The 27,238-nt window shown below is 39.4% G+C and overlaps 1 protein-coding gene across 4 annotated transcripts in view; it reads left to right on the forward strand.

Moving 5' to 3' along the window:
- Positions 1-27,238, forward strand: part of TULP4 (TUB like protein 4) — a 157,881-nt gene that overhangs the window by 78,178 nt on the left and 52,465 nt on the right. For all 4 annotated transcript variants that reach the window (XM_071806456.1, XM_065834469.2, XM_071806457.1 and 1 more), the window contains 2 exons: positions 23,523-23,651; positions 23,968-24,129. In XM_071806456.1, the coding sequence (XP_071662557.1) occupies positions 23,523-23,651; positions 23,968-24,129 (291 nt within the window). The remainder of the gene's footprint in view (positions 1-23,522; positions 23,652-23,967; positions 24,130-27,238) is intronic.

Raw genomic sequence — 27,238 nt, forward strand, 5'->3', positions numbered from 1 at the left:
AGTGACTAAAGAAGTTTAACCACAGTGTAAAAAGGCAGAAGATAGCAGTACTAAACACCATGGCCTGCCATAGCTATGATAAACCCTGCATTCATGAGTCTGTTGTCAGAAAATATCTGCAAAGCCCACCAGTACTGTGTAGAGGTGGGGGTGAGTGGGACAGCAGACTGCTAACATAGCGTCGATCTGTGAGTTCATATGGCAGAGATATGGGAGACTGACATGCAAGTGCCATTAAGGTAGGAAAATCAGGTGTTCAAGGTTATAAAAATGGGTTCTCTTGACCCCATGTAACATGAGAACCTGAAAGGACCAAAGCAGAGTTAGCACCATGTTATCTACTTGGTGCCATTTAAATGTCAGTGTTTGCTCTCTGTTGGTGGTCAACAGCATCAGATGTTCCTTATTCTCCCTTTACAGTTAATGTAGGAACCCACCACCCTGTTGGAGATACTAGTGGTTTGGGACTCCAGAGGCACAGGCTTTAACCCCAACTCTGTGACTCACGGCCTCTATGTTCTTGGACTAGTTAATTCACCTTAGTGTGCTTTATTTTCCCCATCAATAACTTGGGGATAGTGATTTCTAATCACGCTCTGTAGAGGCCATTGAGGCCTCTGAATGCCACAGTTCATGCAAGAGCTGAGAGATGCTGGTTGTGTTATTAATGGCTGGTTTTATCTGACTGGTAACTGTTTCTTTTTTTCTCTTTGTGTCATTGTGTGACCGTGATAAGGCAGAAATTGAGAAGAAATAAAGGAACTGCTGGGGATGATAGGTACAGTGTAACAGGGGCAGCTTTCCCTCTCTTTTCCAGACCTGCTGCTCAACCAACACTAGATGCATTTGTGTCTGTAGCTGGACTAACTCATAATTGGTAGAGAATCGTTTCAAACACATACAGGCCTCCCTAATGACACTCAGTTTATATGAAATCATTTTGAAGAATCTGGCTTTATAAAGTAATTGTGAGTGACTTGGAGCCCGTTGCTGAATGCTTGTTCTGTAGCTGGTGTGATGATTCTGCTTGTGCTGTGATCTCCTGGGCTGCAGGGTCAGGCAGCACCACGGGAACACAGCAGGGCGAGAGGGCTAGGAATGGAAAAACTGCAGAATAGCACATTTATTTTTGTCCATTGTTACATTAATGTTTTAAGAACTTCATACAGCCATCCTTCATTTGAACTAGATAGCTTTTTATTTCATGTTTATTCTTGCACTTCTTACTATTCACAGCTCTTTGAGCAGAGAGGCACCTCAGTGCTGTGTTGAAGGTGGTTCAGATGCTGGTTTACAGTGTATATCTGTATCTAAGGATTTGGACATGAATTCAAATGAGAATCTGTTTCAGTGTTGTAGGTATCTAACACTGAGAAGCAACTGCATCCCAGTGGTTTGTGTGTTACATTTAGTACAATTGTTACTAATATCTCCACCTCTTGTCATTCTGTCAAGGTCATAATTGAGGAACACAGGTCAGAAAGTCTTCGGTCTCTCTTACTGTTAGAGGAGAAGATGCTATCGTATGTGGCATGGAGATCAAGAAAATGTCTCATTTACTACTAGTTTTTGAAGTTGAAATCAGTGCATTGCCTCATCGCCAGGAGTCCGTGCAAGTTGGCTGCGGAAACTGCAGAGTTAATATTTTTGAGCTCTTGCTGTAATACCACCTTCACCATTAGATTAAGATATTTCCTTCTTTCCTGCTTTCCTAATTGTTGTTTTTGTTCTTGAGGTTTAATGTTTGTGTGAGCCCAGCTGGAAGCCGTCAGGCTGTAGGATGGCTCTGTAGCCCGGTATCTGCACTGCTGCTTTGCTCCCAGCGGCTGTTGCAAGTTTGGTCCTCAACCAAACCCCTCAACTCTGCTCGGCCATCAATATGAGAACAGATTAAAGTGCTTAAATGTTCTTTTCGGGAACAAGCCCAATTGAGCTGGTTTTGAAGAACCAGGTGCTTGTGAACTTTAGAGGCTAACATCTTTCTTGACTGCAGTATTCCTTTCAGCTTCTTTCTTTGGTTGTTTGTGTCCTAGCTCCTCTTCTATAACCTGTCCTTGTAAGGTAACACGAGCCAAGAGTTGGATAAAAGTATTTTGACATTCTTTTGTCTCAAATCTGGGTTAAAAAGGTACAGATGCTGATTTTTTTCAGGGAAAAGAAAGTTCCACAAAGCATGTTGGAAATAGATTATGTAAATCACATTTTATATTGCATTTCCTTGTAGTGTGGCATTACTTTGAGAGAGATGTTGTCTATGTGTTATATGACGCAGTTCTTCCTTATAAGCCCAGCTCTGTGGCTGACCACATTTCTTACAATGTGCCAGCAATTATGCTGAGGAGTCTAAAATTTCCTTGTCAAGTTAATGTTCTTGCTTTTGTCATATTTATCTGTGGTCACACTTGCCTCGATGCACTGCAGGTTGAAAATGGTCCCTAAGCCACTCCAGATTTCTTTGGACCACCTCCTCTCATCTATTTTGAGAAAAGAGCAGGTGGTTGGAATTCCTGAATGCTATTTGTGACTCCCAAGTTGAGAATTTCTGTCCTGGAATAAAGGGTTCCAGTGACACAGTGCACCATCGCAGGAGTGCTGCATTGTCTGTAGCTGCGTTATCAGTCGTGAGATACCTTGAATACTGAAAAAATACAGTGCTGTAAATTGTGGATAATACTACGCAGTGGTGACATAAAGTGGACACCGAAGTGTGGATAGTATATGCTTCAGGAATAAAGAGTGTAGTTGGAAATAATTAACTGCTATGGATTTGTTTTAGCAAGAGGAGAAAAAAAATAAAGGCGGCTAATGAAGTAATCTTAGTCTGTGATCTATGCAAGCTATTTAATCTTCCTTTCTCTTCTTAGGAATAGCACTGCTCTCCCCTTAGCTTAGTGATTATACATTGAATAGCAGCTCTTTATGACTAAAATATTTTTTGTCAATTTTACTCTTATATCTGGAGCTCTGTTCTCATTTTGCTGGATAGTGATAACTTCCTGTGAAAAATGAGGATTACTTATATCCCACATGATGAGAGTCAGGTTCCCAACTCTGAGCTTCAGCAGAAATGGTCAAAAGTATTATGCAGACTTCAAATGCTTGGGCTGTATAAGCAGGGATGAGTCTCAAATGAGAGCATCGTTGAATAGTGAGAGTATGCACAGCTTGAGTTTTAGAGCGATATGGATTTAGATCACAGAAAACCAATTTGGGAGAAAATCTCTTTACTGTGGATGAATTATCATATCTCTAGATTTGGGTACATGTTGAGTGGGTGGGTAAGTTAACCTGGAACACTTAGTTGCCTGAAAAGAAAGTGGGTTTTTTAGGATCTGCTTGTGGAGTATTTATTTCTGTCCTTCAGCCTTTTTTAATTCACTTCACGTGAGAGTTGTGCACTATTTATGGTGAGTGTGGGAGATGGAAAGAGTGCTGTGGAAAAGAGAAAAAGAAACCTTTCAATCATGAATTCTGTTTTTAACTGTGATGCGAGTTTAGGGCAAGATGCCAATAATTTCACACCCGAAACAGAAGAGTTAAAATCCCCCAAAATTCACCAGTCTCACTGATGTTCTGAATATTTCCTCAAATTATAGTTAGGAAGCAAAGCACAGAGTCTTGAGGCATGTGTCAGCCTCGTGATGAGAAGAGCAGGTCATCCTCTTGTAACTCCTAAGTGTCCTCCTGCTGCTTTGAATAGGCTTTAGTGACCAGAGATGACCCCTGTGTTTAGATGTTGGCAAGGTTACCGCGCTGTAAAAAGAAACCAGCAACTGTCTCGGGTTCTGTGTTTCCTGGTGCTGGGTGCTCCACGCTGTGGGTCGTACATCAGCAACAGTCTTCCTCTCGGCCAGGCTTGAGGTATGCCAAAAGCCACCCCAGAAAGCACCCAGGTTTTGGAGCTCTGCAGAACTGTAGCCTTTCTTCAGCTCTTGAGTTTAGCGAGTCAGATGAAACTTGTAGGAGTTGAGCTATGTTGGGCACGTGAGGCCATCGCCATTGGACGAACATGCTCCCCTGCGTGTCTCCATCACTGCTGGGGGGCATGCAAACTCATTCAAGAAGTTTATTTTCCTGCACCGTAGTTCAGCAACATTTGATCATTGCTGGAGATTATTTCTGTGGTCTGATTTACTGTGCATCCACTCCCACAATTGTGTTGGCAAAGAAGAAGGAACAGTAATATGGGAACCAGGCGTAGGAACAAGCAGCTGAAATGGGAACTTTGCCCACTGAAGAAAATTGATACAGCAGCAATTCCTGGGTTTCCTACATAGCACGGCACTTGGCAGATCTGACTCAACCAACCTGGGAGTGTTTGTGTAGATCCTAAACACCGCACTGGCACTGCTCAACAGGCCTAACTTTTTGTGGAAGTGTGCTTCAATTTGTATTGTAGGTATGCCTCGTTTCACTTACAGCTGAATGGCATTCATTCTGTTTAGTGCTATGGTAAGAATTGCTTGAAGAGTTACGTCCTTCTTGTTTAAAAAACCGGAGTATTGTACTGTGCAACTGTCAAGTCAGGTTACTTTTAAGGGAAGGCAATGCCCTGGATTGTTAAAGAGAGTCAAATGTTATTTATTTAGAGCCTGGTTACAGAATAGCCTAATAAATGCTTGTTCAGCCTAGATAACACAGAATGTAAAGGCATATTATGTTTATTGATAATGAAAGGATCAAACAACATGCGCCTGTTGTTGTCGTTGGTGTGTACATGTTGTACGTTTTAACATACCCTACTTGTTCTTCATCTGTGGCTGCTAGAGGCTGGAGGGGACACATTTCATGTCTGGAGTATTGAACATATAGGCACTATATAAATGTGACGAGCAGTGCGAAGAGTAAGAGACAGTGATTCAGCATGAATCTGCTGTGGAGCTATTAACTCTCCTTATCTTGTAGGAAAAGGTAAGAGACTAAGGGTCCATAGGGGATCATCTCATTAATTGTCTTGCATTTCGTAGTTAAGGTCTGTAGTGTTTCTCTTCACAAGCATTCAAAAGTCACGTCTCAGACCCAAACTGTATGAATTTAACTTAAAAATATTGGAGCTTTCCAGCTTTTTGTCTTCTGAACTGTTCATATTTGTGATTTTACTCTTCATGACAGCAGAGAAATATGTGACTTTTTTTTTGTGTTAAATTATAAATGAGATTACTTTGTCAGCTTCTGGTGTGCTTTGAGATCTAACAAACAGAAAGAAAGTTATGGTAGAAGTGAACCCTTACTCAAACGTATGCACCAAGAGCGTTTTTCCCCTGTAATCCTGCAAATGAGAAAAGCAGGGGAGAGGCTTGGCAGTTCCCCCATCCACAGCAGGTCCTGGGCAGCGCCTCTGCTCTGAGACCCTGTAGCTGGGATGCAGTAACTGGATGGTCTTTTGTGTGCACCTTGCCTGGAGAGAAAAAACCCACTGTTTTCAGAAGGTGCTCAGCAGTAGGACTCTTAAAGAAAAGTAAGGCCATAAGGTAATCCTACAACAGGTAAAAATGGACCTCAAGAGACTGAAATGCTGGCAGGGGAACACATAGTTGGAGGAACAAAGAACAGAGAGTGCTTTCAGTGGATCAGATACTGGAAGCTGGTGAGACAACTGGTGGATTGTCATGCACAAAGGGAGCAATTCAGGAAAGCAGAATATTGCAGAGATGTTAAATTATTCATTAGTGCCAGTCCTCAATGCAAATGTGCATCCAGATTTGAGGAGAGAGCACAAAAATGAAGTGGCTGAGGTGTTATACAAAGTATGTCCAGTCTTATTAGAAATAACATAATAAGAATGTGAAATGAAATGTGTTAGAAAACTCTAGAAAGCACAGCCTAGTAAGCTTATGCTGACAGTCAATAAGTTAGCTGAAATAATAATCAGCAACAGATCACAATTCATAGACTGCATCCTTCAATACTGCACAGAAGAAAATGGTGTCGTACTGAACTGTAAGGGAGGAACATGTTTTGGCAGATGGAAAAATAATTCAACTGATGAAAGCCTTTGAAAGTTTTGTTGCCCTTCACAGGTGGTTGTTAAGAAACACAGCACTACAAAGATGGGAATCAATTTGCTGGCACGACTTAAAACCTGTATTGGAGGCAGAAGCAAAAGGAACGTTAACTGGTTAGGCCTTGTAACAGTGGTACATTGATAAATTCCCACCTTGAACTGGTGGGGACTATTCTGTTCTTACAGGCATCAAGCAGCACTGGTGTGGGATGTGCTTGCCCTGCTAGTCCTGCTGAAAGGCAGAATTGGGAAGTGTGTAAGTGGTGTCTGATCCCTGAGTGTGGAGAGCTATGAGACTGTCAGTCTTACACCCCTCTGTGGAAAGACATGGACCTGAGAAGAGCAAGCTCTTTCTTGATCTGCAGCTGACTTGAAAAATACAGTAGTAAAAGAGAAAGTCCCAGTAATTTTTAAAACATACCATTAATGATAGGAAAAGTAATAAAGAATAGCACAGAAAATGTTACCAAAAGTAGAAACCCTCAAGAACGCCCTTGCCTCACCTCAAAATAGGATTTGAGAGTTAGTGGGAGTTCTGGGAACACAAGATGAAGCTGCAAAAGAATCAGGGAAATCACAGTTGTGGGGAGAGGCTGAAGAAAATTTTAAGTCAGAGAAGAGATGTGCTAAAACTGTACAGACCAGTAAAATATAAGAGAGAAGGTAGATTGGAGTAGTTTCTATTTTCTTTTCCACTAAGATAAATGTATATTTAAAGGAATCAGAAGGTTGCAAATTCCAAGACAGATAAAAGCAAATTCTTGTTCAGATCTGTGATTAACTTATGAAAGTCACTATGGCAATTAGTTGTTAGGCTAAAGAATTTAACAAGGTTTTTAAAATGTTTTAATGTTTATCAGAAATATTTACAGCTTTTATAATCTATGCTGACAAATTTTGAAGGAGATATTAAGCCTCACACTTGAGATTTTAAGACAATCTCTAACTACTAGGAATATCTTTCAGTTCTTTTGCTGGTTGTTCTTCCTTCCTAACGTCAAGTGTTAGATAGGACTTTGGTGGTATAATTCATGTAAAATTTGTCTAAAAGGTGTGAAATTAGTTCTGATTCTCACTAGCATCGTGAAGAGCGTTCTGTGTGGGCGATGCCTGAATTTGGAGCAGTACATTGTGTTTTCAGGCACCGGCTGAAGAGAGCAGCCGTGGGGTGGTTGGGGTGGTTCCCAACAGCTCTCAGAGTTACCAGGGTCTGTGGCTAAATGGAAATGTGCAGATATGGGATTCCAGAAATGTAATAAGGTCAAGAACTGATGCGATTGTAAATTCAAGTAGAAGGTGTTGAACTGGTTTTTTTGGATCACGTGTGCATTACATGCATGAGTAAAATCTCTTTATCTCTTAAAAATACCCTTAAAGCAAGAACACGTTCTACGCTTGTTTTCTGGAGTTCATTGCACTGACAGTGACTCAAAGGCATGATGTAAGCAACTATTGTCTTTATGTGATGTCTTCAGTTAACCTGTTAAAGTAAGTAGGCAAACCTAAATTAAGGAAAACTTTTTTTGTCTGCCTACAAAAGCACAGTTCCTTAGTGCAGTTCCAGTACGCATCGCTTGCATGAATCTGTGTGTGAGCAGATACAGATGTGATATGCACATGAGTACATGATGATGAGCAGTTCATCATTTTTGTTGAGATTTCAGTTGTATTAAATTGTATTTGTCCCTAAATGAATTTGACACTTGCCAGACATCAGACAGTCAGTTCATGTAGTCCTGCCATGTTGCCTGATAGTAACCACCTCAGGAACTGTACTTGCAGTCCTACAAGCTCGTTCATCTCAATGCTGGTGTACACTTATTCTCTGAGTTGTGCCTCGTTTTGGGTGACATATTTTAGGATAATTTAAAAAAAACAGCAATAATGCTGTTGTCTGCATATGTTAAAGGTGTTAGATATTTGAAAGGGCTTTTGAAATCAAACTCACTTGAGAAAGGAAAGCTCTATAGGAAAAAAACCTAATTTCTGCTTAATTGCCAGAAGATAAAGTAATTCTAAAATGTTAATGGAAAATGTTGATATTTGGGCTTCAAATGGCAAACATAACACAGAGCTGCGGAGTGGAATCAGTAAAATGGTATGGAAAAAACCCAACCTACTTGAGAGTTTTAGGAAATCAATAGATAATAAATTGTGTGTATGCCTATGCAGTAGTAATAACAATTTTAGAAAAAATAAAGGCTAGCATGATTTCTGTTAAAATAGTGTTAACTAACTGGATCATAAATGCAAATAAATCTATTACATCTAGATGACTGGCTCATCATTGCAGTGTCTCAGCTATTGTGGTTTCACAACATAACAACAGACTCAACAGTGCATGAGTCTTCATCACATGGTTTTTTTTTAGTCCTGATCTATCTAGTATGTCAAGATCATGTGAGACCGATAGTCAGTCTGGGCACCAGGGATTGCTCAGGAGTAACCTCTTCTGCACTCTCTTGCTCTCTGCTGAAAGATACTGTCCAGGACTTATGCTCATTTCCCTCAACAAAGCTGTCAAAACGGTGCGTTAAGAGCAAAATTGCTCTTCGGAGAGTGGGTTTGAGATTCAGTGATGCACATGGTGTCAGGAGGGTTGCGAGCGTGGTTGTGGGCCAGGCAGAATGTCTCTGCCATGGCTCATGCAAAGCAGCGGGAGAGCATTGGCATCACAGATGCCACAGGCATATTAGGGTACGAAAGCATTTTTGTTGGTATTTTCTACAGAAACATACTTCGAAGGAATTACCATATAGTAATGGTAGCAAAGCAGGATACAACTGCGAGGATGTGGTTGGCACTGACATGGAGGTTTGCTGAAAAACTTCTGGGTGGTGGGCTGCACAGATGGACCACAGAGCAGGAAGAGGCAGTGACTGCCATCAGCCATGTGCCCACCTTCCAGCTGAGGCTCCAGGATAAGGGATGGTGGAAGAACCTGGTGGCTGAGAGCTGCAGCTGTGGGATCCCTGTTGGGAGGTGCTTAGCTGAAGCCTTCTCAGCCCAGCTTTATCTCCTGCCTTGTGCTGGCTGAGCTTGGTTACAAGTCAGCTTACTGGAGCTCCTTCACTCCTACATCCAAAAGTTGTGGTATTTGATGGTCCGTGTAGTATCTTTGAGTCTTCCACAGAGTACTCTTTGGTACTGCATAGAGGACAGCTTGGTCAAAATCACTCTTTGTTGGATCTTGGGTCCCATTCCTGACTCCGTGCTTTTGATTTTCTATCTCCATTTCTTTTAGAGAGAGAGAGAGACACTCTGATTTCTGTATTATGAAGTGGTCCACCCAGAACCAACCACCAGAGCAACCTCCCCTCCCCCACCACCGGGATCAATGGATGCTTAGTAGTATGAAGAATTCCCAAATGAAGCTGTTTGATTATCATGCTAGTGATACCACCACTGTACCCCCAGCCTATAGGTAGACACAAAAATTGTGATTTAATCATAGAATAAAGATACAGATAATTTCCTTTCACCAATTCTTTTTCTTAAACCTCAGTTAATGAATAGGAAAATAATGTTTTAATAACAGAACCACTGAATTACAATAACCACATGTAGGCAGTTAACACACACAAAAAAGTCCCTGTGATATACCGTCTAATGCTATGTGAAAATTTGTGTGAAGTGTTTCCAAAGGTTGGCTTCATTCCACCTGTTCTTTTAGAAGACTGTTCAACCATTTCTTTTATTGCTGGAAGCTTTACTGGATATTTAACCTAAAATACAGTTTCCTGAATATCATTCTGTTCACAGAATCACAGATTCTGTTACTTACAGTGACATTTAATAATGTCTTACCTTCCTTGGTTTTTCATGTCATTCCAGTACTTGCTGACTCTTTGCATGACACCGCTTTGCCAGTATGCTTTTTTTTTTATTATTTGCTTTTAATTAAATATCTCAAACTTCAGTTACTCTTGTTGCTTTTTAAACTCTTTTAAGAATGTTAAAAAAACACATTGCTTTAAAATCTGTAAATTATCAGAAAGGAAATAAACCAAAATTGTGCATAGAAGGAAGACAAGTATTTTCTTCAGCCCAGTCTGAAGTAATGCCATTGCTGCTTGATAAAAGGATGTCCAGTGTCAGTGGTTTCTGCTTTTGAGATTGAACTTCATAGAATCATGGCAGTCAGAAAGTGTGGCCAGTAGCATTTGTGGGCAACCTCGTGCATTATGGCAGCGTTTATTTAACAATACCTATGTTAAATCCATGTTGTGTATTTACAGTTTTAAATACTTCAGTGAATGTTTGCTCCACAATTTCTTGCAGAATCTTGTCTTATTGCCTAATTTTTCTGGTTAATATGAACATGTGGGCCTTGTTTTTTTCCCTCAAAGGCATCAGAAATGATGCAGATTAATAAATAGTAAACCAAACAAACAACAAAACAACAGAAAAATGACAACACCCCAAGGTTTGTAAGGAAAATGCTGAATTGAGGGCAGGGGGCATGAATGTATGCTACTAGTTGTGTACGTGGTCTAGAGTCCTTCTCTGGAACTATCTAAAACAGAGAGACAGAAGACTTAAACATGGAGAGTGCCCCAGCCGGAAGAATAAAAAGAAGGCTTTGTAGTGGGAGGAAAGCTGCAATGACTTGGTGTGGAAGGCTTGGTAGCACAGACAGGGGCGGGCTCTGAGGTGGGGTAGCACCGGGTCGCTGTTTGAAAAAGGTGTTTTCAAGTTGGTAACTCTTCTAACTCTGCTATAAGGGTGTTTGACAGAGATGTAGAAATTGTCAAGTTTGTTGTTTAAATTGTTTAAATACTAATACTTTTGCTTTGAAATAAAGTTTTCTTTTTGATTTAGGAGATTTTTCACTTTTGGAAAGATTTGGTAGCCACCTGCCTCTGCTTCTTTGCTGTATTTGGCCAGATTAATTCTCATTTTATTGAAAACCTGAAAGGAGAACTGTTTGCATTGAGACTTTCATATGACAGGGAGGAAGGAAAGGGTATCTGGATAATGTAGAAGTAGTGCACAGACAGACTTTCTTGCCTCAATATAGTTCATTCCTTCACTAGGTTTTTGTCTCAGTCGTATTCCAGATGCTCGTCAACAAGCAAGTGACTTGGGATAGAAAACATCTGCTTATTTTGCCTGGTGAAGCTTTGTTAAGGATTTTACTGAGGAAAAGAACAGAAACGTGTATACTTCTTATTGCTTTTTCTTTCTGTTTTTTTTGGTTGATCTGAAGGATAAACTGTCTAAACTATAAAAATTACAGTCATGCAGTGCTTATAAGCTAGGTGGCTCAGGCTCTTGGATGTGGATCAAGCAACTTTCATCTCTAGTCTGTGGTTCGTATACTGGCTGAGTTGTTAAAGACTGAATATTATTGCTCTTTGGTTCCTGAGAAGTAAGCCAGTTTTAGCCCAGTTCCTTGAAAACTACTTTCTGTGCCACAAGTAATCAATGTCTTTGTTAATATTTGCATTAGATGGGGTCAGCTATTGTCCTAGAAAATCAAATGTGTGTTTCCTGTAACACTTAGGGCCGATGATCTGATAGCCTCACGTTGACCCTTTATCCCATTAGGGTGCCTAAGGATCACATTCCCAACTGATAGGTCAGCCCTTTCAAGTGCATTGAGCAAATACAGGCATTTTACAGTTCTCTAGAGCTAGCCTTCTCTGCAGGGCTTCCCTAGCCTGCTTTTTGCTTTGTCTTCAAGGCTAAAAACTTCAAAGACTGTCCTTGTTCATAAACAGTGCAGTTCCAACAACCAAGAGTCTTTTCTGGTTGAGGCTACCTTTATGCCACAGCAGTAAAAAGGAATAGCAGTGATTTGTGCTTTCTGGGGTTCTCTACTTTGCCTCTTGCAATCCTCCTGTCTGAGCATCTGATTGAACCCCTTACTTATAGCTCCCTTGTGTTCTCTGGAAAGTCAAACAAGAAAAATTATTGATCACTTGTCCAGCTGTGTCACAGTACAGTTTTATTTCATGAAGAAATAAGAAATGGAGATAAAACTGCGTACAGGGGTTTGTTCTGAATACAGTCTGTGCAGATCTACAGGCCAGACAAAGCATGATGGAGTTTTCAAAATCAGCTATTTGGCATTTCTTAGAGTATGGCACTTTTTTAACTCCTTTTCACATTGTCAGAAATTTATATCCTATCGGTTGCAAATTAGGTGGACTAGTATATCTCAAGCCTGAGTCAGAGCCTCTGTGGGGGCCATACATATTAACAAAGTAATTCTTGGTAGGTATCTGTTGTCTTATTTACTGTAATACACCAAACAATGTTTTGCATGCAAATATTGTGACTTTTAGTTATTTGTGTTGCTAATTTAGATTTTCCTGTTTGTACCTTTCTGTCCTGAGAGGTCCAGGTGCTGAGTGGCTGTACTGCCTCTTCTACATTCCCTGTTTTACTGCTGACTCCCTCCCTGACATTGTTAGCCTTGAAAATAAATGCTATTTCATTTTCCACTTTGCTTTCTATGTCTGTCTCAGCAATTACACGGTTGCCTCAGTAGCTGCTTCAAATGCCACTAGCTGAACGTTGTCTAAACGAACCCACTCAGGGGCAACCGGCAGGCAAGGGGTTCAGGTGGTGGCCTCATAGTGGAAGCTAAAGTAGGTGTCCTACCTTAACAAGGTAATATGGGGGAATTCCATCCTTCTCACAAAAGGATTAGGGATGCACAGTCTCTGTGGGTCATGCAAAGACAACCCAGGCAGTCCAGTGAAGATCATACAAATGCTTTCTTTTCTCAGTTTCTGTGGCTAATTTATGGTCACTGATATTCCTCAGATGGCCAGAAATGTTCTACAATTGCGTGTAACTCACACAGAGGTTTTACTGTTGGACTTGATGATCAGGGTAACGATAGCTGAGTATTTCTTTGGGAATTTGGGATAGTAAAATAGTCCCAATTTGGCAGTGAAGTGCTCAGCTGTACCATTTGTCTCCAGTTTGCCTCATAACTCACCTTAATTGAATTAGTGCACAGCTCTTATCACCTGGGAAATCTTAGTAGATTTGAAGTGTTGATCTGTGCTCTTACTGAAGTTTGGATTATTTTTACTTCCTTGTGTTTGAAAAAAAAAAGATTCAGGTTGAAGTACTATAGCTGTCAGAGAAATAATCCCACTTGGACAACACTTTTTTACACTTGCCTCGGAATTTTAAGGTCTTTTCTGTTTACATTGCTGACAAAAATCAAGTTTTTTCTGCAGTTCTTGAAGGGTGAAGTTAATATTCATGGAGAGGCCTTGTACAAAGCTTTTGCTGCAGTCAGGTTCCATTTAAGACTTGTTTGGAGGAGTGTTAAGTGATTTCAGCTAAGCAGGTACAAGCTAAGTTGTAGTCTACCCTGTAAAATCATCAAGATAGCCATTGGCCAGCTTTTGGTTATGAAATCTCTACCACAAATGCTAATGATGAGGTTCAGAAACCTGGAATAATGTTACTTAATTGCCATACTGTATGAATTTGAATATCCAATAAGTGGAAAATGAGCTTTTGCCTTAGTATATTTGATATAGACAGATCCTCAGTATGTGGTCATGAGACACCATTATTTTTCTGACACTTCTCGGAATAGACTCCCAAAGGTGAAGAACTTGTAGTACCTCTCTTCTTTTTGTTAACTGGCACAGTTCTATAAAATAATGTTTATTAATGAGATTCATTTAAAGTTTCCTAGAAGTGCAAGTGGTTTTTTTTCCTTTGAATAATGTTCTTGTGCATGCTGGTATACATGTAAAGTTACAAAATTATATTTCACTCTTATATGAACAGTTCATCAGGAATTTTTAACCACCAAACTAGATCTAGTATAAGGGAGAGTGTCTCTGTCATAGTCACTTCACTGACTTTTTCCAGCAATTTATTACCCTGGAGTATTCCCAAACAAGATAGCATTTACAAGGTGGAAAGATATTACAGGAATTCCTAAGCAGCTACTGTTGAGAGAGCAGATTAGAGCTAATCCATTTGGAATAAGAATGGCTTTCATAAATGTTTATTGTTATCCTGTCTCCTCTGGGTTTGGTTTGTTTGTTGTAATTATTTGGTTAATCATCGTTTTGGATATAATGCATAGTTTCAAGCAGTATTTTGTCCTTGATTACATATTTTTAAAAAGAAGAGACAGAATAAAATCCATAGGCTCTGCTACAGGATATATGTCTGCATCCAATATTTTTTTGTATTTTTAGCCAGAGAAAAACAACAGAAAGAGTTTTAGATCTGTCTTATGGGGGGTGTTGTGGTTGGTTTTTTCTCCCTGTTCCTTGGAACTTCTAACAAAGATGTGCATGGTCTCCAAATTTTGTGGTAATGGTCTCCAAATGTGGTGATGGTGCAAAGGTGGATGTTAGTGAGTGTTATTCTTGTTTTTAAAGCTTGAGATTCTTTTACACTGATCTTCTTCTTTTACACAGCCTAAAAGTGAATGTAACTGTGGAGGTCGTAAAATGGTTCTGATTTATACCATCTGTAACGTAATTTTGTCAGATCTCAGTGAAATGAGCACTAGGCTCATGGACTTCTTAATTTAATGTAGGCTAGATACCAGAGAATTTTAAATCTGGTCCTTTTTTTCTTGTGGGAAAATATTTGAGTGTAGATGCCCAAACCCAAGGAACTGCCAGCTCTGCACAGTTATTGCATGTGTCTTATTTTTATTAATAACAGCAATGGACCTTTCCTAATGGTATGCATCAGTGATTTGCTAGAAAGGGTGAGAACCGTTTTGCTCTGAGCAGCCTGATCTAGTTGAAGATGTCCCTGCTCATTGCACGGGGGGTGGAATAGATGACCTTTGAAGGTCCCTTCCAACCCAAACTGTTCTATGATTCTACTTTGATCTTAAGGCAAAATGGTTGTTCATCTTTAACTAGAATAGTCGTCTCTCTTTATTGTGGTACTTTTATCTGTACGGAAACAAGAACAAAGTGAGATCTTTCTTCTTATAAAGGAAGGAGATTACAGTACTATTTTATCCTGTGCTAATCCTTGTCAACATTCAGTTTTGATTTGTTTTTAGTGAACTTGCGCTTGCCTCTGTGCTTCTAGAGAGTATGTACAGGCAGTTAAACAGAAGTATCTCACAGGGATGCTTAACAGCAGGAAGACCCTTAACAGGAGAAGTGGTAGTAGTGTACATGCTATAAAGGAGTTTCCCTCACTGAAGTGAGCATGACATAGCTCTCAAAAAGATTTTTCTGTGGAATCAGGTATCTTTCCTGTGAGAGCTTCTGGGACTTGAGCATCCTTAGGAGATGAGCAGATCTCCAGCCTTCTCCCTTCCAAGAACATAGTGCACAGGTACCTTTTGCATATGGGCGATTCGCTTCAGGCCCTCACTCTTTTCATACCTTGATTCTTTTCCTTCAGATTATACCCATCTGTTTTTAAGTAGCCCGTGAAAGAATAGTTGAGAAACTTATTCAAATGAGAACTGGTAGGAGTATACCAACATCTTGTCATCCATGTTAGGTTCATATTGTGTGTTAGTTCCATTTTTCACATGCAAGTTCCAGTTCTGACAAGTGACCTGTCAGAGATCCCCAGCTGCTTCAAACACTTTTATTGGATATGCCTTGGATACAGCTAATTTCTGGGTTTGAATTTTTTTTTTTTTGGGAGGGGGGTAAATGTCTCCCACAAGTGTAGTTCTTTGAAGCCACAATTAAACACGGTGATTCCAAAGTGAAAATACTAATTCCTTTGGGACTGGCCCCATGAGCCACTTCATTCATAAGAGGATAACACTTCTTCTTTTTACCTGTGAGGGTACTGGGGATGCTTTCCTTTAAGGTAGGGGATCAGATAGCATGTTTTGAGTTCTGTAAATGTATAAAATGGTTACATGGCAAGTCCTTGGGGTTAATAGACTTGGGAATGTATTTCTTAAAATGAAGTGTGTGACTTAGCATAAGGAGATTTGTAAAACTTTAGAGCCTTTCCGAGTCCTTGTCAGTTTACTATCAAGGCTCCTAAATGTATTCAGTGAGATGTTGACAGTCTAGGTATTTTTAAGAAGACATCTTACTCACACTAAGTACATTCGCTCCTCAAAGGAGCTATCAAAACAAGATTTTCTTGCAGTTGCCTATTTGCCAAAATCATCCCCTAGAGTTTCTAAAGGTCAGACTGCCTTCCATTGGGAGTTGGGTGCCAACTGTATGATACCTTTCCGAAATAGGTATATGTGGTGGGTTGGATGCCAACTCCAAGATAAATTTTAAAAATAGGCATGTGGGGCATTCGTCTGCAAAGCAAATATACAAAACTCACTGGGGAGTGTCAACACTCTTCCGAGCCGGTGAGCCACCAGACTGTTACTTGCAGAGCTGTTCCCACAGAGAGCAGGTGAGCGTTGGATGAATGATTCCTTCCCATGTCCTCGCTCAGAAAGATATTGCTGGTAAACAGCACTGCTCCTACCTGGCCTTTTTTGCTTCTTTATGCAACTGAGCAGATGATCTGAGTCTTTGTCAGCCCGATGTGTGCTCTGAGCCTTACAAACACCAAAGAGAAAGGGGAAAAAAAAGTAGGGCAAGCATATTACACAAAATGGCACAGAGCTTCTAATGTATCCTTACATTGTACTTACCTTTAGTGCCTTGCCTGAGGTGTTTGAGTTAGGAACGTAGTTGGGGTAGGTTTTCATGTGAGGGCCACAGGGAAGTCTGTGGTCAGAAGAAGGTACAGAGTTGGACATGGACCATTCAGGTCAGCACCTTATTGCTGGTCTAACCTTATCTCTGGTTTCAGTCATCACAAGGTTAGGTCCCCCACTGATGCAGATGTCACGCTTAGCTTATTGATAATGTTATATACCATGAAATCAGATATCTGGTTTAAAGGAAAAATAAAAAAGGCTATCGAAATTGGGTGGTTGCATGGACCTGTTTTGTATTTTTAAAATCCCATAATTAATAGCTTTTATATCATCTCTAACAACAATGCTGTTATATTTGTTTAAGTAGTATATATAGAAATTCAAGCTCCTTCTCAAAGAGCAGCAAAAGCAAGATGACAGCTTTTTTCAAGGAAAAAGTAGGATCCTGGGGTGAAGGGGCAGACCTCTAACATGTGAGTGGAAAGTGCTGCTGGCGACAGCAGCTGAAGCCCTCAGGGGTGGTGAGCAGGTGCTGTGGGGGCGGTGGGCAGGTGCCACCAGCACATCTCAGCAATGGCCACAGCTTCCCCCATACCAGGGGTCAGGGCTATTAAAGGACATCCATCCCTGAGATAGCTGGAGGCAACTCCAGTCCTTCCAGGTAGAGTTCATTTTCTTATTATTTAGACTAAAGAAACACAAAGAATTTTAATGGTGTTTTCTGTCTCCAAGAACTCATTTGCTGTTCATTTACCCACTGTGTAACATGCAGCCCCTTTTGTGAGTTGGCAGTTTTTCCCAATAAATGTAGATACTATTATAAATGTGTCATTGTTTAACTGCAGCAGAATGTTATTAATAGTAGTAGTTTCTTCTTAAAAATAAACCCTTGATGGATATCCTACCTTGGAAGCTGACAGCTCCATATGCAAACAAAGCACTTCCACCTGGGTGTGTTGTCACTGGAAACAAAAAGTCAAAGCTCCGCTGGTGTGGGAGAGGCAGGGAGTGTATGGTTAGAGAATGCCATGTAAGACAAGTAGGGTAGGAAGGTGGGTGTGCCACCCCAGGAGGTGCAAACTAGCTGTCTACTATGTCTCCTGATTTTTGTCATGGAAAGAGATGAAGGTCATAAGTGAAGATGAAAGTAAGAAAAATTGGAAACAATCTGTTTGCAGCATGATAAATTGGGAGAGAGAAACTTGAATAGCCTGTTTCTAAAAAATACTAATATTTAAAAAATAGTTAAACTTTACATTTTGTTGAACTAAACATATGCAGAACCATTTAGAACCAAGCATGGGTTATAGGTATAGTGAGAAACAGCAACTTGTTATCTGCAACCCTGCTGCTTATTTTGGGCACCTGTTGTTACTTTCAAATTACATTTCAGTTATAAAAATCCACTTTAGTTAACGAACTTCAAGTCAACAAATGTACAAAGTTGACACAGTTTCCTCAAAGATTTAATAGGAATATGTGTTCATGTACACATCCACGTTATATGTATGTATACACATATATATATATATATGTATTATGTAGGGAGACACTGAACTGAATTAGCAAGTAAAGGTGGTTGTTGGTTTCTCTGGTCACTTTACTTTTATGTCACATTTTGGTTCACCTCTGTACACTCATCTTTTTTCTTTGATAGATATACTTATGGATCTCTTCATCTTTGTTGCCTTTAGTAAGCCATAATGTGTGCCAGCATGTTGCATGTACCATATGCACATATTTCTCTATACTTGTAACCATGAGTGAAGGTTGATCTATGTATTAGGGGATTGCATAATAGGATTGCTTGGTACAGCAAACGGGTGATGCTCAGTGATCCGAGACACATTGTATAGTCTCCTTTTCCAATGCTTTATTTCAACCCTTACACATTCCTTTAAAAGCTTAGCACTTTCCTAAAAGCACAGGATTGGAAGAAGCTTTTGAGTAGCATCTTTTTTTAGGGGGCAATAAAGGCCAGCAATTCCATAGAATGTTTAGTATTGTATATGCTCAAAGGAGTTATAATGTATCACATCCTGTGCACTCTGCAAAGATGCCTGGTTTGCTTGTAGTTTCAGAAATGCTTATGCCAGAACGTGTCTCTCAAGGTGGAGCAAATTGTGCTGCAATCAAAATTTGCCATCAAGCATTCTCTGCTCTCTGTTGCTGCAATAGTCCATCTGCAAGCACATCTCCATTGCGTATGTGAAAATGAATACTGGAGAAGACCTCTGTCTTTAGAGCATATGCCTGCTCCCCAGTAAAATGGATAGAAGATCAAAGATTAAAAAAAGTGACTCACAGTGACTCACTGCAGTGTATCAGTAATTAAATCTATCTACATTTGTTAAGGAACTCTAGGAACTAATTGCCTTAGTTATTTACTCATTTTTTCTAGATGTTTGTCCCTTGCCTCTATAGCAATTGTGTACTGCATGTTTTAGGAACTACAGATATAAGGTTACAGTAGTGACTGTTGTATGACATTCTAGATTAAGGACTTCTGCTCTTGAAAGATTGATTGGTATGATATTTTCAGTCACCTCCTTCAAAAACTGTAATGAAGTTAGAAATAACAAAATCTCTCAGAATGCTTTGGATTTTAGCAATCTTTTATTGTGTTAGAAAATGTGAAAAAAATAATTGAAGTGTCAATAGCACATAATGAATCACCAAACCTGGCTTCTGTTGGGAAGAGGTCACATTTACTATAAATCACATATATGCTACTCCGAAACTGCAGTTACTCAAAATTTCTTGTCTTAAGATTTTCATAAATAACATTGCTAGCTGCATGATGGTCATTCTGTGGCAATGTCTTTCTAAGAAACTTGGTCACCTTCTGGGCCAGTGACTGATTAGGCTTTGCAGTAGTGGACCAAAAAGCATTAGAGTGAATGAGAATGGAAATTTTAAAGCATAATGAAGTGATCTTAAAAAAAAAAAGTATTGTTTGTTTTTTTCAGTTAGAATAGCACAGATGTTTCCTTTGCCATACGACAAGGCCTTTTCCAAATAAAGCATCCATGAAGATAAGAAGTACAGGGAAGTAACTGAGTTTCCTAAAGTATAATTTGTGTTTGCACATTTTTAATAGATATATGTTATCAATTTTTTCATTCTTGATTACTCACAGAATCACAGAATGTTAGGGATTGGAAGGGACCTCAAAAGATCATCTAGTCCAATCCCCCCACTGGAGCAGGAACACCTAGATGAGGCTACACAGGAAGGTGTCCAGGCAGGTCTTGAATGCCTCCAGAATAGGAGACTCCACAACCTCCTTGGGCAGCCTGTTCCAGTGTTCTGTCACCCTCACTGAGAAGAAGTTTCTTCTCAAATGTAAGTGGAACCTGTTGTGTTCCAGTTTGAACCCATTACCCCTTGTACTATCATTGGTTGTCACCGAGAAGAGCCTGGCTCCATCCTCATGACACTCACCCTTTATATATCTGTAAACATTAATAAGGTCACTCCTCAGTACTCCACACTACTGGAAGTGAATGCACAGGTTTATCTCCCAACTGTAAGTTAACAATATTATCCTTTTTCATTTTATACTTAAACAAGTTTTTTGACACTGAAGGTAACAAATCCTCACATAAACCTTAATTCGTGAGGAAAATAATTTTTTAAGGTTTTAAATTTTTGCTGATTCTGCTGTTTGCAGCATTATAATATGCAGTTGGTTCTTGGGAAGAGTTTGTAGCACCTTTAGGATTAATTAAATTTAATTCCTGAAAATCAACTGGTGAATTGATCTTCATGGAAAGCATTTGTACTTAAAATATTAGGGCAGGAGTGCCTTCAAGTTTTATTAATGGGAGATCATTTCCTGTATGAGATAGCAGTTTAGAAGCTGATTCATGTCTGTGATACAATTTTTTTCTAGAGCAGAACGAACACAATTTGCAGTTTTTATAGTATTTTTAAAAGCCACAAACAAACCAAAATAATGAGACCATATACAAAGGCTGTGTGGACCACAAATGGTCCACAGACAACTTTCTTAGGTGCGCCAACATTTTTGCTCTTTCAGTACAAGATAAAACAGTTTAGCCCTTCAGTACCTGTGTGAAGTTGCTAAGTAGGAAGCAGAGAACCATAAAGGCAGAAGTAAAAATGGGTCCTCCGTGAGTTGAAGCTGTTAGTGAAAGTAATGATATCTTTGCATTTATGGGTTAGCAATAAAATTCCTCTTTGCAGAGGGGTAATTCAAGCTTATGCGTTATTTAAGTGTGCTATCAATGGGGCATGTTTTCATATACTTTACATTTCAGCCAATGTAAAGCCAAAAGTCATCTTAATACTTAGGGCAATCCTTGTTGCCTTATCTCTGTTTCAGTATATTAAGTGTCTAAAATGTAATTGGAAATACTTGAAGCAGCTGTGGACTCAGCACCTGTAGTCAGATGTTAAATGTAAATGGTGGAATCATCTTTAAAATGACTTCATCAAATGATAACATTTGCTCTGTGTTTAAAGAAATTGAATTTTCAAATTACAAATTGGCTTCCTTATGGGGATTTTATCAGAAGGCATATCTAATAATTGTCTCGCCTTCATTTGTGACTATAAAGCAGTAAGTTTATTTTGGAAGTTACTAATTTGTATCTAATTGGGATGGAGGGAGGGATGTTCTAGTTAATCTTGTTTACATTCAAATATACCCTGTATGTTTTAACACATCCAAAGCAAGACAGGTTGTACAGAATTTTAATCAAAATTTATCTCCAAGTTTTAACAAGATTCCTATTTAAAATAGAAAAGCAACAAACCACATGAAAGTAACTGTTGTCACTTTGCCCATAATTATTGTCATTAAGTCAACTGGTATGTCTAATCTGTAAAATCATATGCTTGTCTCAAATCTTTGCCAGACAGAACAGGGAAATTTTAAGGCTGGTAGTAGCACCTTTGATGGTTCTAGCTAAAGAACATGTTATTTGAAGAATTACTTTCGTCTTCTGTTCCTAAATTTTCTCTGGCAATTTATTCTGTGTGGTCTATGACACTGTCCAACATGGGCAGTGTCTAAGTATTAAAAGTCTGGTTTTTGGTGCTGATAAGTACCTTCGACTCTATTAATAGTCATCATTAGCCTTAGCAGCTCCCAGCCTTTAAAGAGGAAGATTTTTCAGTGTTACCCTGGGGGTTTTCTTCACTTCTTTTGTAATACTATTAGGCATTACTGGCAAGTACAGTTAGGTTGTTGTTGCATTTTGCCTCAGGGTTGATAAAACAATGGCTCTGTGCATGGGGGATACACCAAAGAGAAAACAAAATTATGACTAATCTGTGCTGTTCTTGTTTAGATGGAAGGGACAGAGCAAACCCTCTACCAAGTATGTCTGCTTGTGTTACTATGATGGAGTATTTTATTTGCTGCTCTTCCAATAAAAACTAAAAAAAAAGGGCAGTGTGTAATGTAATCCATCTAGTGGCATGATAAAACCTACCTGACTGGGACAGGACTAGTGACCTGGAGTGCAGCTGCAAGGGTTATAATTAAGTAGAAACAGGTGTTTTTCTGCAAAATCTCAATGGAATTCTTCTTAGCAGCTTAACAACAGGGAAGTGGTTTGCATATATCTGTATGATCTTTACGTATGCACAAAGAAACAGTTTTCTTGTGGTTGTTTAGTCATTCAAGGGTGGATACTTCAGGCTGGTGGTGCTGGTTCTGAAGTTCTCACCCTTGGCACTCTGTCAATAAGCCTAGCACTTGCTAAATAAGTGTAAGATCATCCATCTTGTCAAGTTTAGGTTTAAGCTATGCATGTTTATATCCTAATTCTGAAAAAGATTGCTGATTTCGTTGTGAAGCATGAAGGGTCTTTCTACTCAGAGCTCATCTTTAGGAGGATCAGTCCTTCTCTGTAAACAGCAAAATATATTTCAGAAAATCTTCTGTCTCTTTTAGATATTTAATTATCTATTTAGATTTATGAAGAAGCATCATTAGAGCTGGATGCCCATTAAGTAGTTAAAATAACACTCATTGATTATTTAATAGATGTTTTCTTTGTTTGCATATGCTGTGTCTCTGTAAAATAACTGGGGGGAATCTTGTGTGTGAAAATAAGCGACCCATATATATCTTCATGTTTTTGAAACAAAAGTAATTTGGAAAAAAAGTTTCTAAGAAAAAGTCACCAACAGAAGCTGCATGGTTTTACTGCTAATTTCTGCTCCAAGCACTAGGATGACATGCTTTTTTTCAGTTTTATTCTGAGGTCTCAAGAGATACTGTATTTGTTAAACTGATATTAATTAGAAATGAGAGGGCAATTTGGTAGATTTAGGCTTGATTAAATTCTTCAGAAAAGCCAAGATAACACTAACACAGAGAGAAGACCCTAAAACTGCTTTGTATTCCTTCTGCAATCAGTAGCAAAGCAACTTTTCTATGAATTTTTTATTTTTTAATAATTTGGGACTCCGATTCTTTTTCATGTCCCTATTGATATGAGTATTCAAATTCAGTCTGATACCAGTGCACACAACTTCATTTGAAGTGAGCAAGAGGTGATGATTTGACATAGTCTGACACTCTCTGAGCTGACGATGCGGGAAATCATTGGGAGGAGTGTTGGATGGTCTGTGCGGGGCCTCCTGTTTGCTGCTTCTGTAATGAAGTCCTGCATTCCAGCATACAGTTGGATTTTACTGAAAGCATGAGATGCCTTCCAAAAAGCCCTGATGGTGAGAAATTGTGCATTTCCTGACAGCCATGATGAAACTATTCCAGCTGTTCTTGAGAGGCGCCTAATGCTGTGCTGAAAATTGCTGTTTTGTGTATCTTTGGGATTTAAATGTGGTGATGTTTATTTTGCAGTATTGTTTAACTGGTTCTTGTTAAATAGTTGTTAGCACAACATGTAGTTTTTGTAATGCCGTTTTTGTTTGTAATCTTTTAAGGTGGTGCTCGTGAGATGGAACGAACCATTCCAGAAATTAGCAACCTGCGATGCAGATGGGGGAATATTTGTTTGGATACAATATGAAGGCAGATGGTCTGTGGAGCTTGTGAACGATCGGGGGGCACAGGTTGGTATGCTTGTTTTCTCTGCAGTTGAGGGTGATCAAGCCCTGAGAGGCAAAATGAAGAGGACAATGAATGGTGCTTTATACCTTCCAAAAAGCACAGTAGAAAATGAAACATTTCTTTATTTGAGGGAATATGCAAGAATTGTCACAAAGACACTTTGCAAGGGAAGTTGCTTTATCTAATAGCAGTGATATCAGAGCTACAAGTGGGCTAATAGTTGCCCTGTCTAGTTCTGTGCAGTGCTACTTTTTATTAAAACAATGAAAAATGCGTACATGGCCCATATATCTACTTTCTTGTCTTTGATATGTTAAGGTAAGCGACTTTACATGGAGCCATGATGGGACTCAAGCACTTATCTCCTACAGAGATGGATTTGTGCTGGTTGGTTCAGTCAGTGGACAAAGACACTGGTCTTCAGAAATAAACTTGGAGAGTCAGATCACCTGTGGTATATGGACTCCAGATGACCAACAGGTAATGGGGCTTTTAGAGGTATTAATTGTATTGCTTCAATATGCTATAGAATACACCTGTAAAAAGTTGTTAAATAAAATGGTCGCTTTGTAAGAACCTCAAAACTGGTGCTCCCACAGATAATGAAAATTTAATTTGTTCTGTCATTCTCATTAGGCAAATATGAAAACGTACCAAGTTACCTGTTTCACCCTGATTCACACGCAGTCTTATTCAAAGTTAGTTGAGACAGGAATTTGTACCCCTAATTTGTTGATACAACTATCTTGAAAATGCATTTGAGCAGAGATACAGCCTAGACTAGAAAACATCTGACTGTTCATTTCTGTATACACCTGTCCAGTCTGCACTTGCTGCAGAAACAGTTCCAGTGAGAGATATGATTATGTTTGCCTTCACATGAGCAAATGGATCCCAACTGACTGAGTGACTCTCAGCCTTATGCAAACAACATAATTTAAAAGAAGGCCATTTTTCCAATGGTTGAGTCCAAAACCTGCTGAGCTTTGAAAAAGCCAATTAAAAAAATATTCTTTGCTGGTTTTCTAATGAAGCATATGCTATTGGTTTCATCACCATTTATAGCAGGGCTTGAGCTAGCCCCATACATTTTATTTGCAGAATTTGCAGCAGCTCTTTGCCATTCACTGTTGAGCTTACTGGAATGATCTTTCTTTCCACATGCTTGCTGTCATTATGGTTAATGTGCCTATAATGTAGTACTGAAATAACTGATGAGAGTAGAACAGTGCAAATAGAAACTGTGTTACGATCACAACTGGATTGTTTTCCTTCCTTCATTTTACACTGCCATGGAAAAGTACAGGTTCAAGACTCAATGGACGACTGACTTTAATTTAGAATACTATAAATCCATACCAGATAGAGTTATTTTTGGAATTGCTAGTGGAATATAATACTACTAATAATATGCATTTCTGCAGCAGCATCTGATAATTTTAGAGTGCTCTGTAAAGAATAATGAATTAATTATTGCAACACTGCTCTTTAAAGCCAGGGAGTCTAATTGCCTCTTTTTGAATCTGGGGTAATAAATAATTTACTGAAGATCAAGAGGAAAAGACAAGCAGCAGAGGTAGGAGGAGAAACTAAGATCGAATAACTCTTGGTCTTATGTTTTAAACATGAGAGTATCCCATTTGACTGATACTCAGTTGTTCCTGCTGTATTTGGAAATATCTTCACTTGAGTGTTTAATTTGGAGTGACTGACTGCCTTTATTTCAATTTAGCCAATATGTTTGTACTTTCTAATCTGGATGCTCCATAAGTGGTTATTGCAGAAAACAAACACTTGTTCAGTGTCCAGATAAGCACATTCAAACATAATGGCCAATTCCAGCTGGGTGAAAATCACTTGCTTGAGTTATGAGACTCTGCTGCTGACAAATTCACCAAAATAGAGACCAGAATCGGTCAAGGGTTTGATGTTGCTCTGCAGGGTTCTCCAAACTATGGGGTTTGCATGTTAATTGATGGTGGATCTTTGTACTGTTCTCTGGAGTTGGTGGGAAGAAGCGATGTTCTAACATCTATTTAGATGTATTTGTCTCTGGAGGCACAAGAAGGTATGATTCACTGATGTTCTGGGCAAGAGACTATGCTCAGTTCAAACTAAAAATAGCAAATTGGAGGGAAGGACATTGCATATATTACACACAATAAGCACATACAGAAACGGATACCCCTACTAGCTTATCTCATCTAATTTATCTCGTGATTTATATGTATGCAAATGAGAACAGAATATTATTTAGTCTAGAGTAGCTTCAGCATCTTCCCTATTGCCTAATGCAATCTATTTGTCAATGCAGTGAGTGAAAGATCAAAATTTAAATTTATATTTTCATACTGTTCTCTTTGTCACCCCTGTGGCACTATGAACATTGCTAGTGAAAGTATTCCTGGAAAACATTACACTCTATGGTCCGATGACCTTTAATCCAGTTAACTTGGAAAGTTAAATTTCCAAGGGAAATGTATTGTTCAGCATCAGTTTTCTATGGTCCTGATAAAAATTTGCGTAGTATAGCTTGCCTGTTCACCTTACTCTTCTGTTATCTTTCTGCTTCAACCCTCTGCTACATGCATCCTCCTCTTCAAGTCTCATTTTCCATCTTTTTTCCCATCTGTCTATTCAACACCAGTGATCTCATCACCTCTGTCACTCCTCACCACAGCTCTGTGGCAGCTGTGCAAGGGGAGGGTTATTTCCTACCACCGTCTTTCTGTTGAAGGCAAGAAAAGGTTGGAGCTCCAGTATTGCCAACCATCTTGTTGCTTGGCAGAGCCTGTGTGGCCTCTGGGTTTGTGTCCTTCCTGTGCTTTGACACAGGCTTGTAAGGAAAACACCCAAGGTAGTGGCTGATGCCACCTGTGGTTGAAATTCTGCTGAAACTGAGAATATGGTTGTTTCTTTTAACTGATTTGGTACATACTTTGCCCTGAGGAAATTATTGGCTGATTAATTAATACTGGTGCAACTGTTCCGTGTTTTCTTTTAGGAAGAAAGTGATATCATTCTTCTGTAGCTCTGTAGTTTTCCAGGATTTCTTGAGCTATCCTTGTCTGTGGGGGCCAGACTTACTGCGAGTCATAGGACAGTTGATACAATCTGACTGCAACACTTTCTTTCTCAGCATCGTATGTTGTCAGATGATCATCTTGTTAAGGTCATCGGCAGATTTTTACTGTGGTTCACGCCCAGGTCTCGAGTCTGGACTTTGAGCTATGAGCTTCTTCAGCTAATTCAGTAGATAGGCCTTGTGACTGTGATTCTGCATGCTTATTGTAGAGGACTAGAAGGTGATTTTCTCATTTCATTGTGTGTCTGTAGTCCTGCTCCTGTGGAGGGCTCTAAGTGCTTCCCACTTGTGTACGCTGTAACCAGAATAGGAAGACTTTACAGGAGTGGGTCTTCTGTATCTCCAGCAGAGTGCCACACTTGGGTTAGACTCAGATGGATGGGATCACTCAGGAGTGTGACCTTCCTTTCACTGGTTTGAAGTGTGGTGTGTTTTTTTTTTCTTTCAGGAATGCGAGAGGCTGCAGTAAAGTCTACTTCATCAGGGTCATGTGGAGTGTTTTTC

Source organism: Patagioenas fasciata, chromosome 3, assembly GCF_037038585.1.
Source record: "Patagioenas fasciata isolate bPatFas1 chromosome 3, bPatFas1.hap1, whole genome shotgun sequence".
NCBI classification, from domain to species: Eukaryota; Metazoa; Chordata; class Aves; order Columbiformes; family Columbidae; genus Patagioenas; species Patagioenas fasciata.